Source organism: Sinohyriopsis cumingii, chromosome 10, assembly GCF_028554795.1.
Source record: "Sinohyriopsis cumingii isolate HCF-2022 chromosome 10, ASM2855479v2, whole genome shotgun sequence".
Taxonomy (NCBI): Eukaryota; Metazoa; Mollusca; class Bivalvia; order Unionida; family Unionidae; genus Sinohyriopsis; species Sinohyriopsis cumingii.
The window spans coordinates 65858818-65874754 of record NC_142970.1 but is presented as its reverse complement, the minus strand read 5'-3'; the positions used below and the strand labels follow the sequence as shown (position 1 = coordinate 65874754).

Below are 15937 nucleotides of genomic sequence, written 5' to 3'. Positions count from 1 at the left end.
CAAATAATATACCTCAATCAATTAAGGCTATTAACAGCAGAAACTGCCTGAGAGTCATCTTGGTACCTCTGAGACCCCATTTGTCTTCAGGAAAGTCAATATGTACATGTAGCCATAACAAAGCAATGCCTTGGACTTAGCGTTTGATAGCACTAGATTGGTTGCGACGTTGTCTTCTATAGACAATTATTGTTGAGGTGGATATATTATTCAGTCAGTGCATTCGTCAAAGCATGGGTCCTCATTTAAATGTATCTTAGGCTTATTTGTTTCTGTCATTGTTTAGAATACTGAATAATTATCGTCATCAATTTTATCTTTCGTTCTGTTTTCACGATAATCCACTTGAATCTTTAGCTGGGATGGAAATATAAGGCTTATGTTAAATGCGCCTACTTCTCATTTTCTTACTCTAGTCTGTTTATTATTATTATTACTACAATTATTATTTGAACTAGTTGAAGAATTTCTTGTTAGTTGTAACAGCAGTAGTAAAACGTTCTGAGGAACTTGGAAAGACATTTATTTTGTTTTCTCTTGTATCCGATTATCTCCTTTTCTTTGATGCACGACTTTCTTTAGCATTTTTACTGTAAGTGTGTTGTTGCCATTGTAAGCAGGTGACACGTAGCAAAAGATTTATTTTACACAGGTACAGAATATGAGATAAAAAATATTAATATCTCACTTTGGGTGTACATCAGTAATGGACAATGAAATGATAATGTATAGTAGAGGCAGTATGACCAAGATGAGTAAAAATATCAAAAACAATACTTAAAAGTAATACCAAGGAAACAAATAGTATATAGGTATCTCCACACCAGAAAACATAATTATTGGTATAATAACGAAAGGAATATGAATAATGATAAATCACGTAAAGAATCATCTTCGATAAATTTATGACGTTACAATAGTAAATATATATATATATATATATATGTGTGTGTGTGTGTGTGTGTGTGTGTGTGTGTGTGTGAATAATAATTGTTTGAACTTGCCATTAATTTGTACTGTCAATTCTGATGTTACATGCAAACTTAAGCCACTATTTATCCATGCATTGGCATTGTCTTTATCTCATTTTCGGAAATATTGTGTTGCTTTCCGGGAATGAGTAATTTCATCGTATTCGATAGTCTCTCTGGAATATAATTTATATACCATATGTCTCATTCTTTCAGTTGAGACCACTGCAACATGTAATCAAACCAGCACCTGTATGCGTTCAGTTTATATGCTGAAAGTGACTAGAAATCGTAAACTGCTGTAGTCATACATGTTTTCTGCCCTATCATATTCGCACATAGAATTGTGAACCATTGTACTCAAACATAAATTCTCCCGGATCTTATTCACACATGGAATCGTGAACAGCTGTACGAGCACATGTTTACTGCCCTATCCTATTTACACAATGACGTATACTTCATCATAAATTATATGACATATTCTGTTGTATTGCTCAAACTAGTTTATGTAGACCTATGTTGTATTTTCTTTTGCTGAGTTTTAGTGTTTCATGCATTGATCGAAAGTCTGTTGTTACATGTATTGTTATATTTTCTATGTTCCATGCATGGGGGATCATGATCTTACTATGTTCTCTTTGATCACGCTGGCCGTGAATACCTGGCTTTTATGTTATATCAAACAGTTTTCCGTTTCCGTTTGTATATCGACTATACACGAGTAATACACTCTCATAGGATCTGAAATTCTTAAACTTTACTGCATTTGTCAATATTTGAATCTTCATTGCGCATTGCAATTTCGCATTAATCGAATCGACAACATGAGGGAGTTGCAAAACAGATTACAGTCTTAAATTTAGAAACCATTCTAATACTCAAATGCTTATATGTAGTCACGTTGGCTCTGTTACTAGCGTGAATGACTGGGCACCAAAATGGTCCTGGTTTATATATACTACCCTCGTGCAGCCAGGGTTGGCTACTTTTTTGTGTCTTTTTTGGGCAAGGCACCTGGCTCTAGTTGGTTCAGCACTACATAACCTGCTCATGATTCTGTTTCGAAAACACCAAACATTAATTAATACGTATACGTCTTTATTACAGCCTTTAATACTCGTACTCGAAAGTGCATGAAATGTGATGATTTCGCTAACGGGCAACATTGTCTGAACTGGGATCATTGTAACGATGCTACTGATGTAAGTTAATTGTATTCAACAGCTTTTATTTACCTCTTCTCTGTGTCTTTATGTTGTTAAACTTTGAAAGGTCAGAATAATTAGGATTTCCCATACCGCATCCAAGTACTCATTCCAGACAGCTCCCTATATATGTATGTATATATGGATAGGGTTGAAAATATATAAACAACAATCTGGCTATAACATACCGAATTATATTTGCCCAATTAAAATGTAAAAATATATAAAATAAATGTTCAATCTTGTAGAAGAAACATTCACATCAAAATAAATATGTACTTCTATAACAGTTCATAAAGAGGTATATACAACGCCAGATATAAAAAATCTTAACCGTTCGCAGTGTATGTGCTACGTCCATACAACAGACTATAGCCTAGCACGTCGTACTTTCCTCTGCTAATACAAAATGAACATGCAGAGTTGGAGCGATTCGGTTTGTACAACATTGCAACTTAACAGCAAACGATCTTAATGATTACAACCCTAACAGGTACAATTTTATAAGGAATAAGACGTAATTTTTTGTGGGGGATGTTGTTGTTCATGGAGGATGTTTGTCTTAAAAGTCGCTGAATGCTTTGGAGGTAGAACAAGCATATTTGAACTTTCTTAAAACTAAAATCCTGCTACAAAATGATTCAGGTGACAGTTTAAATATCAAGGTATATTAAAAGCGATACAAGAAATTTGATCCTTTTGTTACAAGGCAATTTTTGCCATCACACCTCAAAGCGGCCCATTGCACATTTTACCTATTAATGTACCTCTCCATCTGAGATAACAATTTATGTCATTGTATAAACGTTAACTAGAGCAAATTACATTATCGATACAGTTGGTATATATACGGGTAACATTCGTTTAAGAATGAGACAATCTTCATGATTTTGTAAAATATAATGCAAATTCATCTTCTTCAAAGGTAAAAGATACAGAGCTTTCTCAATACACAAAGCAGGCAAGGTCGTTCAAGCGAGACATATTTAGGCGTGCATACATTTTGTATTTAAAATTGGCTCTCTCTCTCTCTCTCTCTCTATATATATATATATATATATATATATAAACAAACTGCAGACCCACTACACACACATACACACACACACACACACACACACACACACATATATATATATATATATATATATATATATATATATATATATATATATATATATATATATATATATATATATATGGGGGGTTGGTGTGTCTGTAGCTTGTTTATGTATTCATACCTCTTCCTACAGATGTGTATAACCAGTCTGGACCCTAGTCTCGGGCATCTATCTTCCAGTTGTTCCTCACGACCGGTAATAATTTGCATATAGCATGCTTTATCACATTGAATAATGGACTGAAACCATATCAGATAATTTCTCTGGTATGAAACAAAGATCTTTATATTCATTTCCTAAGCAGCATTTTAATGCAAGGCTCATGGAAGGAATGTTCACGAAAATTAGAGGTCCATGCCTTTTATGAGCTTTGTGAATTTGTTCACGGCCGTTGTATGTTTGTTTAGGTGCCTTATATCTACGTTCCTAATTAAATTCACAATGTGAATATTGGATTTATCTCGTGGACAGATGATGGCGCACATATTACTACAGCCAAATATTCTTGGGTGCAAAATACATGCATATTCAAGTAATCCCTTTTGGACAACAACCAAACCCTAATGTTCGCTTATCTAAAGAGGCATTTAAACGGTACTTCTCTGAATCAGTTCATGCAACTGTATTGATCAATACAAGCCAAGATAAGCAACGGTTTCATTGATTACGAAACAAATGTCTAATAAAGAAATATAAAGTTTCTGTCTTTGATTTTCTGCATTGCCTTTCAATGAAATCGAATATCTTAAGTTGGAATTTGATTTTTTTACAAACGGCTATTAATTGTTGTAGATTAAACACCTATTCTACATTTGTAAAATGGGTTTTAACCCGTATGTATCTCTTTCAGTTCTGCCAGTTTATATCCAGCCAGAGTGATACAAGCCATTCACTTACAAAGTGCTGCGATTCAGACTTATGTAATAACAGTCCAGGATCCGAGGCCTTTTTCAATGCAACTGGTAGATAGAATTTCTCGCTTGTTTTATCTGTGTGCATGCCGGTCTATATGACCAGGTAACTGTTGACATTATTGTTGACAAAGGGTCAGTACTGAGCCAAACATACAATGTTGACTCTGATACAACCTTCCTCAAAAGGAAAAAGATTTTATAGGTCAATAAGTTGTACACTAACGTTAGTCGATAGGCTGTACTTTCATTAGTACAACGTGTACTTGCTGTCTGTGATAAGACCGAATGAACGCTGTAGTTGTTACTGTCTAGGATGAGACCGAATGAACGCTGTAGCTGTTACTGTCTAGGATGAGACCTAATGAACGCTGTAGTTATTACTAACTAGGATGAGACCGAATGAACGCTGTAGTTGTTACTGTCTAGGATGAGACCGAATTAACGCTCTAGTTGTTGCTATCTAGGATGAGACCGAATGACCACTGTAGTTGTTAGTGTATCGGATGAGGCAGATTTAGATGTAATTGTTACTATTTTTGATAAGGCCAAATTGGGGCTGCATTTCTTAGTGTATGGGATGAGACCACATATCTCTGTACCGTAGCTGATACTCTCTGGGATGATACCGAATGTGAACTTTTGTTTTTGTTGATGAAATCGATCGGCGAACTAAATAATTAAATAGGTGGAACAAGATGAACTTCGGTTGTCAACTTTGACCCACTCTTTAGGCAACGTGGCGACCAACTCTAACACTATTATGAACCAACGCGTTTTACTCTCATTGTGGCTTCAGGTGCAGCAGTAATGGCTGCTCGTTCTTCTCTCTGTTGGAGTAAATCGGTAATACCTGACATGGCTTTTTGAAAAATTCAAGATATAGAGTTTTGTTGTGGATGTTAAGTTTCTGTATACAGGACGTAAAATGAATTTCATATTTTGTAACCGACGTAGGAATGCTAAATTTGACGCCCAAGAGCGGAAAATCGCTTTAGTACTCTCTTGATTATCTTTTATCGATTATATCTCAAAAGCATTACTGTTACAATTTAGCATTTGTTGTACCATGTTGATCGTGACATAAATTCGAAACTGATAAGAAATGTACAGATGTGCATTGCAAATCTTGCGAAAATGGCAGATTTGCGCCTGTGCACCTATCCGTATATTTTTAGCTTACACCAATTTTAGCTGGTTTTTTTTCTTCGCCTTGAAGATCTGGCCTTTGCTGATTGTCTTGGAAGGAAAATATGTATTGCAACTTTTTCATTTAATTGCAGTGACGCCAGAGGCAGAGTGTCCAAAGGATCTAAGTAAGCTTTTAACTATTCCAAATAAAACAAATGACGTTTACTCTAAAGATCTGGCAGAGTGTGTATGTGTGTGTGAGTGTGTGTGTGGGAGGGAAGACAGAGACAGCGAGAAAGACAATGCGTGTACATGTATGTGAAGAGAGAGAGAGAGAGAGAGAGAGAGAGAGAGATTGTAAGCGAAAGAGAGTTATCTTTCGTCATTATTCTAACGATGGAAAGAATATGTAGCATATATTATCAAAAAGTCAGTTCACTCTGCCTATAGAATATGCAGTTTCATCGTTTTGATATTTAAGATGGGAATATATCACTTTATGTGATTCTGCGTGGTCCAAATATGCCCATTAAATCATTGTGCAGTCTTCTCTTTACTGATAGACTGCACAAAATAGGAAAACTCTTTTAATCCCACCTTCTGAATTATTTTATTTTCAATGAATATTTTGGCGGCGGACATTTTTTTTTCGACTCACGACTGGAATTGGGGTAAAAATGGTCTCGTCCATCTAAATATGGCCAATTTACCACCACATGGGCTTGTTATGTCAGGTATAACATGACAGAACATGCAAAATGGTTAAAACCACAAGACAAAAGCAACAAAAACAATTAAAACTAAGGGTAATGCCCAGTTCATAGCGGGTGTGTAGGGTGGGATTGGAGAGGGGGGGTAAACCTGTATCACGGAATCCACCCTATCTACAAGCGTGGTTTAATTGTTAACTTACAGAAGTAAAAAAATCTAACCCCTGTTCACAGAAGTATGTGGACATAAACCTGTCTCCAAATTTACAGAAGTTTATCCAACCGCTTCCTATATCCGCAGTAAATATGTGATGCAATTCTGACTCACCCTGTGATTTGTTTACATATTCTGTAGTTTGCTGTTCCACGTAATGCAAATATCCGGTCACAAATACATTGCAGCAGATATGAGAATGTCTGCATCCAGTAAACCTTCATTCACATGAATATTGCAACAATGTATTGCGCAGTTGTGAAAGTGTCATATTAGGTTGAATAAACATGGATCGTTTTCTGCAATCTAACGGGGTACTGCATCAAACAATGTGATATCACGCACATTGGATATTCTATATTGAAAATTGATTTTGTCTGTGTAAAATTTTATGTTTATTATGAAGTACGTTTGTTCTATGACTTATGTATTGTAAGAAACGTATAATCTACTTTCACACGTTAATACTATTTCCGCTTGTTTTGGACTATTTTTAGGGACAAAAATTGAAAGGTGCAACGTCTGTAAGAATGAACGAAATTATTTGTTCTTCCTTCTATCTAAATAATTTCCACTGACATAAACGCTCTGTGATGAAAGGAATCTCAAATGGGTAATGGTTTAATATTATATTTATGAAACTCGTTGAATAAAGTCCAACATTTCCTCGCCAAGGGTCGCAAAAGCTGGACACAGTTCAACTCGTTTGTTGATTTCTTTATGAATTATTACCCATTTGAGATCCTGTATGTAGTAGCAGTACTTCGAAATATTAGGGTTTATACTTTTATTTAATGTTTTAGATGTCAGTAGAAGTGAGAGCAATATACTAACGGTTATCACTGAAAAACAAACTAAGTAGATTAGAAATATTAGTCTGCATATAAAATTGAATTTGTTCCATGGGTAAGTTTCAACAACACACGCGCTGATGCATACAACTAAATCGACTATGATGACGCATTTAACCAAGCCAACGGTGAGAACTACAACGGCAAAAACCGTCACGATAACGTCAAGACATACAACAACAAAATCCTTCACTATGCCGCCAACACACACAACAGCAAAATCCGTCACGATAACGTCAGGTGAAGGTATGTATAAAGTTGTTATGACCCACACAATATATATATATATATATATATATATATATATATATATATATATATATATATATATATATATATATATATATCTTGCAGATTTGCGTCACATTTTACATTTTATTAAAATATTGCCTGAATTGTAAATCATTTGTATACTACACTTTACACCGAATAGTGATTTGCAACTCATAATATCTTTACTTCTTACTTTGAGAATGACTTTTACACACATGCGTAATGCTTTTATATATTTTATTTCTTTTATAAAATAATAATAATAATAATAAAAATAATAATAATAATAATAATAATAATCATATCATGGATGAAATGAGCAATGTTAAGGTTTACTTGTCAATACACTTTTTGTGTTAAACTAGCTCAGCTGAGTGTCTGTATTTGTTTTGGACTGTATCGATGACTTGGATAAAATGCTTAACGAATACTAATGCAGGTCCTTATTTACCGTAACTTGATAGCTGTGATATTCAATAGAATAATGTTCAAAGTACTTTTGCAACTGTTATATTCAAAAGCATAATGTATACAATACGTTGGAACTTTTCAATTTAAAAACATAGTGAATTTTCAACTGATCTGTTCGATAGCATAATGTTCAATTTGCTTTCGTAATAGTTCTATTCAATGACATAAAATATAAAATACGTATTAGCTGTTTAAAACATAAAGAGAAAAATACGTTTGTACCTGTGCTATTCAATAGCAGAATATTCAATTTACTTTTGTGACTCTCCTATTCAAAAGCCTAATGTATACAATACTTGGCAACTGTCCATATCATTTACGTTGTAAACAAAGCATTTTTGTAACTGTCTCAGTCAATAAAATGCCGTATAATGTACTTTTGTAATTGTCTTATTTAATAATATAATGTATAAACTGCTTTGTAACTGTCTCTTTCCCAATAATATAATGTACAATAGCACGGTTGTAACTGTCATTCCATAACATAATGCACATAAAGTAATCGTGTAACTGTCTTGTATGCAATATTTGGTAAATATTATGTATTTCGTGTTGGTCCTTCGTCCTCAACATATCATAATGTTCTATAGACGATTAAACCACACTAGATTAGTTAGACGTATCGAATTCTTCATTACCTTTAGTGGTGAATGTAAATGTAAATATAGATGACAAAATAAATAAATACAATCATGATATTAGGAATGCAATGGTGAGAGCTTGAAGGTTTGCAAAGGCTCAAGAAACTTATGACCACTGATAGTCATTAAGGAATTTATGTATATAGCAATGTCCAAAACTGAGATCCACACACCTCTTTACACTTCCTTAAGTTATATCTACTATTGAATACAACTTATTACTCTCCGTGCATATATGTATTTAGCTCTGGTGCTTGATATGATTATTAGGCAATTGCTCATATTTTCAAATTATCAGCTCATCAGTACCTTTCCTGTTATGTCTTTAAAATAAAACAACTTGCAAATCTTATGTGGAAACGCTAACTAGAGCGTAATTCCAACAATTTCCGAACCTTAATTTTAACACATTATTTATTCGAGAGAGGTTGTCTGAAGGAATTTGACAAGCAAGCTATTACCGTAAAAAACTGCTACGACAATAGACTAATGAATAAAGTAAAAAAGCTACTCCTTCATACATCTATAAATGGCATAAGAGGATAATAATACAATTTCCAATGTAGGGGTGCCAAAAGACAACAAAAAAATAAGAAATATATACGAAATCGACAGTCAGTTGGCGGCTGCGAGAAGCATAATATCACGTCGATATTGGTCTGTCTATGGGCAGCATGGCTATACGCAGGTGAATACATTATTTTTGGACAAAAACTTAGAGGCGTATAGTACATATATACGATATTTAATACAATTCTTCTATCTAGGAGGGAACCATGTCTGCTTCTCCTGTACTGCCATGACTCATTTGAAATACTGCAACACGGTAGACCTCTGCCCAGACAGTCGGGTAAGCTTTGAGATTAACTCTTGAAATTTAAGGAAAATAGTTTTTATTTGGATATTCAAAGATGAAACGTATATTTTGATTACTTTTAATCTGACCTTATTCTGCATCTGGTTTTAATTCCTAAAGTTAACGTTTTTTGTGTCCATGGATCTTCTTCCCAAACAACCCTCAAAGACAAACGTCCAGCTTACTTTTTCAGATAACGTGAAGTATGTAAATCTTTGTGTCTTTATTTCCATGTTTCGACAGTATGTTATGGTTTAGAGTTCAGCGTTTCGATGAACAATTGTTTAGCAATATATATATTTAATGAACCAAAGCATATTGTTCGCGGAAGCCACTATCATGATGAGCGACCACATTCTTGCTGTACCGGATCAGGAAATGCATTCTGGGATAGTACGTGTGCAAGGGTAGGATACAAGCGCTATTCATAACCCAAATATTTAATCAGGCATTCTGTATTGTATCAGTCACAAAAATGTTACTTACATCCTATATTTATTTCTTTTCGAATTAAAGGGATGCTACGTTGAACAATATCACGTTGGAACCCACGTGCGCTACAACTCAGGATGTCTGAAAGCGAACTTTGTGAGTAATTCTAATTCATTAATGCAGATGCTTTCTTTGGAAACGATGTACTGTTTGCATTTATAAAATGTAACATTGTTCTAAATCGTAAATTAACTAAAATGAGAACGATGGGTTTTAATTTACAAGACTCTTAATCCCATGACTTAAAACAATTCGAAACGTGATTTAGATCATATTAACAAGTTTAATGTTCTTTTCATTGTAAGGCAAGAATTGACAAAAATAATTATTGGCTTCCCCAATATTTTGCGGAAATACGAATGGCAGATATATTTTTATGCTGCGTGTATGTGTGTGTTATGTTACTCTAACTCTTTGAAAACTTGTTTTATTTTTGTATATGTGAATCGATATCAGTGCAAGTTCCTGACCACGAATACACAGAAAGTTTAATATTTGTATAGTTACATTTCAGAAACCCTGTGATTGATATTTACAAGTTAGGTATGATGAAATGTTCCTATGATACCAAAGGTATCAGGAGTACACACTCACAAATTTAAAAATTGGAAGGAATTGGAGAAATGTTGTAAACATACGCGTGTACAAACTATATACGGAAATGTGAGCACAATTATGCAAGGTTTATGAATCGCCTGTCGATCACTCAGCAATAAATACGAATTATACATGTTTGATATGGTTTGCTATTGAAACGAAAAGAATAAATCGAGGGAAATTTTAATTATAAATTACTTTCTATACACTGTCACATTTGTCATTTCACATATATGAATCTTAACATCACGATTGTTTGCTTTTCTGTCATTTGATTATAGCGATGTAACTACACAGATCATGCATCCGGTAGATGTACAAGTTGTTGCAATTCTCCTTATTGCAACAGCAAAGGTTGTGGTGACCCTGGTAAGATAATCATACCGCTTTCTCTCTGCATAAATCACCCAATACGCTCATAGAAAGATAAAACTTGCGATTTATTTACATATTTAGATATTAAGAAAAGATTACATTAATTTTTGTCCTCTAAAAAAGACTTCTCAGTAATTTGTTCTAACTGTTTTCCGCTTCTTTTCTTTCCTTTATGGCTTTGTTTCTTCCCACCAACATTGATTGTACTTAATATTTGAAATTATACCACATATTTTGTTATTAATAAAGAATGGTGTATTCATTTATTTAAATCTGTATCTATTCAAAAAAGAAGAAAATATCCGGCGAATAGCATATTTGAAAGAGAAAACTTGATCCCGGTATATCATTGCTTTTATGGTTGTTGTTGTTGCTGTGGAATTCAATAAATTTGCCTGTTTGACTCGGTGATTAGCTCTCCCAACAGGCGACCAGTTGTGCGCAGTTCATACCATTCTCAGTCAAAGCCAGTTGGACTCCTTGATATGTCTGAATTTGATTCGATGGTTTTGGTTGGTCTACTCCTGTTCTTGATATTGATTCGATGGCTTTGGTTGGTCTGCTCCTGTTCTAGTACGTGTATTGTATTGTAGAGAGCTAATACAGATGTCAGTAATCTTTGTCATATCGAATCCACAAAACAGTTATTTATCTTTATATGTGTCAAAGGACTCGATAGCAGAGATTCACGGGGCCCAATATGCTATGAATGTGACCACTTGGGGAATCCACTGGAATGCTTTAACGTACAGATGTGTCCACCACAGGAAGTAAGCATGCATTTCTGTTGTATTAAAATATCAAGCAACATATGCGATCAGTCTTTAACTTAATGACAACTCAAGATTTTCCCTGTCTTTAACTCCAAATAAAATAATATCTGTATAACTGTAAATATGATTCTCACATGCTCTTTAAAAACGTAATTGAACCAGCGATCGAAAAATAAATCTTCATTGCGAGAGGGAAAACGCTACATAGAAAATAGACCACAGTTGTTTAGAATTATCACCATTGTGTGATCAGTTATATTGATGGATTGAAAATGCGCAATACAAATGTTTAACGAGAGCATGTAAGGTTTACAGTATCAGAAATGTCAGCTGACAAATGAATATGCTCGTGTCCACGAGTTAAATTTAAACAGTAGAAAATAATTTTCTCAAGTTTTGCACTATTTCAGACCAGCAACATCCCAAACTAAGATCCATATATGCAGTTAATTTAGTCTGAGGAAAATATTAAGGAAATACATGTTATTGTACAAGGTAAAGATGATGAGGTATAGGACGTTACTTATTGTACGCTGTAAAAAGGTTAAAACGTATTATATCAATCAGAGTCATTATAAATAGCTATTTGTCCTATGACAAACTAAAATTTCGATTTTTCTATTGTAACTTCGTTACGATGAATTGTGATATTTTTTAATATAGTACATACACGAAGATGTGATGTTAAGTACATTAACGAAATTGTGATGGTGAATGACAGCAGGGCCGGAATAATGTAAAATATTATCATTTCTGAATCGCTCAAACGTTCTTGATCAACATAGCATGTTTGTTACTTTATGATAGAATAGAACCGCTAAACTTGTCCCCATGCTGTTTTGCCGTAACATGTTGACATTTTCGTATAGACTGCTCTCGTGCCCAACCCCATTTTTAACTTGAGTATTATTTTTCCTTGCATAAGCTTTGTGTTTAGTTATTTTCATATGCTAGTGCTCTCTAGATCGATATTAATTTTCCTCGCGTCACACTTACATCGCGTCAGTTAGAACAGTTTATATTCATGACTAATGAAAACCTCATCTATGCACATAATGTGGATAGCTGATAGAAGTCACCTCTGTTACTAAATCAAGAATACATATTTGTGCACTTATGCATATCTAATTAAAAGTACTATTTAACAATTTGTAAATAACATATTGTTTTATGCACAATCGATTTGACTAAACTAAAATTACTTAATCGTCATTAACTAAAATTAAGAACAACACCTGTACATAATGCATGGAATGCCATTAATTACGATGTTATTAATAAAGCAAGTCTTTAAAAATAAATTTTAGCCAGAAGAAAACAAATAAAAATACATTTTGAAACGTTTGTTTGTATGCAGTGTATCAGCTTTAAGTGTCAGTGCATGATAACTATATGTCATGTGTCGGGTTTGCTTTTAGTGGAATCTTTTAAAGTTTTTTTTTGTCTGCCTATATCCAGTATGATTTCTGCTTTGTACAAGATTTCAAAATACCCAAAACATGGATATAACAGACCATGTGGTGTCCTGATTTACATAGCAATGATTTTCGATATGTGTCACGTGTCCAACATCCTGCGTATACAGAATTTGATATACCTGTTACAACGTATATGTTCATAACAGCTGTTCATAAAGACACGCATAAAGACATGCAAATAAAGATGTATAATATGATAATATTTAAACGAATATGCGGAAATGACATAAATATTCCAGAATCATATGAATGGAGAGGAACGTTACCACAAATAAATTCAGTTGCAAAAAATTTTAAACGTCAATAAATCCAGTTAATTTTAATAAATTAGCCAAAGCTATTAAAACATTCATCTGTTTTCAATATAATAAATCTGTCATATCCCTGGTGAAAATCATATTTTGTTGCCGAATGAATGGTGTGGCTACAAAATGAGAAATATTCATTCCATTTCAAATTTCAAGGATACTGGCAAGGCCTTTATAAAACTGGAATGACACTTTCTAATAATGGATTTAACATTTTAATTGTTTCTGTTGACAATCCTCCCCTATTCACTGAATTTACATTCAGAATTTTAAAATGTGACAGATATAATCAGCATATGAGACAATAATGTGAACCACTACAACTAAAGCCTTGACAGTTCCGAACTTTATAATATGGTTAACATGCAATATTTGTCTGCGTCATTATTCCGTTGTTATTATTTGATAAGCTGTATTAATACACAACTGCAAAGAATATTATTGAACTGTTGAATAGATCCAATGAAAGGGGATATTGTAAAATTGACATGGAATCTGAGGATGAGTATAATTTTGTATTTGCTTGTCAAATTAGAAACTATATATCAAACAGATACTGGCGAAGGACATATGTTCTATTTTGATAAGACATTGATATTCTCCAGTATACGATTCCTATTGGATCAATGGGTATCATCGCTTACAAAGCATTAGTGCAAATGAGCTAACGTGTATTAAACCAAACTTAGTTTCGTTTGGATCTTGTGTATTACTGCAGACATATTTCAAATATTTCCTTTCAGTGTCCTGAACTAAATAAGCAACAAAATAACGTCTCTTGACATGTCATGTTTGGTGTTTCCATATTTTGCATTTTGGCAATGCTCATATAATATTTGACTGTTATATTGCAATATTTCGTCAGTTACAATATGAAGAGCCTCATTGGAAATATAGTTTTCATACATTTTTCATTCCTTAATTTTCACATGTGAAAAATATATCCTTATATTTTACATGTGATCAGTATATTAGAACGTACTCGATTCGCATCTCTGTCAAATTCTTTCCCCTTGACAAGAATGAATGATGAACCCGCTGTGATGCATTGCAGAATCGGACTTGCATCATTTTCAGATAGGGTGTGTGTGTATGTGTGTGTACACTTCAGCTATTAAATATTAAATGTGTCGATGATTTTATGTATGCTCAAGGGCCTTTTGATCAAACGGTAATTAAGCTTCATATTGTCTTGTTGTGGGATTGTTGTATCCACGTTGAATTGCTACTGAACGGGTAATGGTTTTTCTTCTTTTGTCTCTAGGATTCTTGTTTACTTATAGGTATGTGATATCACAGAATTTCCATGGGGTGGAAATGATAGGCTCTATACAATGGGGTGCAAGCCAAAAGATGTAAGTAAATATACAGTTACCCTGTATATATTTCTGATCTTTAAAAAAGATGCAGGTACCCTTGTAGTATACACCTATTAAGGTATACTTTGGCTTCATATATCGTTTTAATATTTGTTCTCCAAAGTAGACACATTTTGTTGTTCCATATGAGTGTTGACCTATATCAGTATGCATGTATGAAAAACTGGATGGACACATGCGATAGTATACACGTGTGTGCCTAAACATGCTTAATGTCTATATGCAAGTATATGCGTCTGCTGAACGTCTATAAATCAATATGATCCGTATTTAATGGACACTCCATACTTTGCCAGCACTGTACCACATCTACCAGTCAACCTGTGGTTGGATCCTTTTGGACAGCCCGACCCCCTATAATAGGGCGATCTACACCAACATGCAGTAGGTGCTGTGAGGAAGACTTCTGTAATCTTAACTGTACAACCAGTCTTATCCCTTTGACAGGTACGAACACATGGTAGTATTGTTGCATGTGAGTATGTATGCATATATGCCAGAAAGGATTATTAATTTTCCTTAAGTTGATAGCTGTAGTGGTGGTTATCAATTTTCTTTATCAATATCGAGAACAGGCCTTAGAAGTTATTTCTTAAATCTGATTTTTAGAATTCGTTGATTGGATCAAACATCCAGGAATTGTTTATACGATAATGCTAAACAAACTGGTGGCCATTATCAAATGAAATTTTTTCTTTCAAATGTAATAAAAAGTGACAATTGTATTGTCTAGTTGAAAGCTGCTTTATTCATGAATCATTTACTTATTTACTTACCTTTTCTGTTCAACCTTGTCATCATACTGACTAGTAATTGACATATGTGTGGGAAATTAAAGAGTGAAATTATAAACAGTCTGTAAATTAAGGAGACATAATTTATTCTAATTTTGATTTCAAAGGTTTCATTACGTGCAACGGTTTATTCTTTCGTGAACGTACAAGTTTTCCTCTATAAATCTGCTCTTCATTCACACTTAAATCTTTAACATTCTTTAAAAGTAAACACTTAATACCATTGACGTCCTCGAAAAATATTCCTAGAAATATTAAATGTTTATATTACATATAGGCGAGCGAGGGAGGATGAAATCTATATGTAATCTAGCCATGTCTGCTGCCAGATTGATTACTTTTATTTCCTGGAAAACAACTATATATAGACAAACAAATATGGC

General features: G+C 33.8%; 1 protein-coding gene across 1 annotated transcript in view; it reads left to right on the top strand.

Annotated features, from left to right (window-relative positions):
- The window catches only part of LOC149790298 (uncharacterized), a 38249-nt gene that overhangs the window by 21900 nt on the left and 412 nt on the right, over nt 1–15937 (top strand). Inside the window, exons 13-23 of the mRNA XM_089973442.1 lie at nt 2082–2176; nt 3433–3495; nt 4151–4262; nt 5495–5527; nt 7178–7363; nt 9270–9352; nt 9875–9946; nt 10729–10816; nt 11492–11592; nt 14665–14736; nt 15057–15207. Of these exons, the coding sequence (XP_089829568.1) occupies nt 2082–2176; nt 3433–3495; nt 4151–4262; nt 5495–5527; nt 7178–7363; nt 9270–9352; nt 9875–9946; nt 10729–10816; nt 11492–11592; nt 14665–14736; nt 15057–15207 (1056 nt within the window). The remainder of the gene's footprint in view (nt 1–2081; nt 2177–3432; nt 3496–4150; nt 4263–5494; nt 5528–7177; nt 7364–9269; nt 9353–9874; nt 9947–10728; nt 10817–11491; nt 11593–14664; nt 14737–15056; nt 15208–15937) is intronic.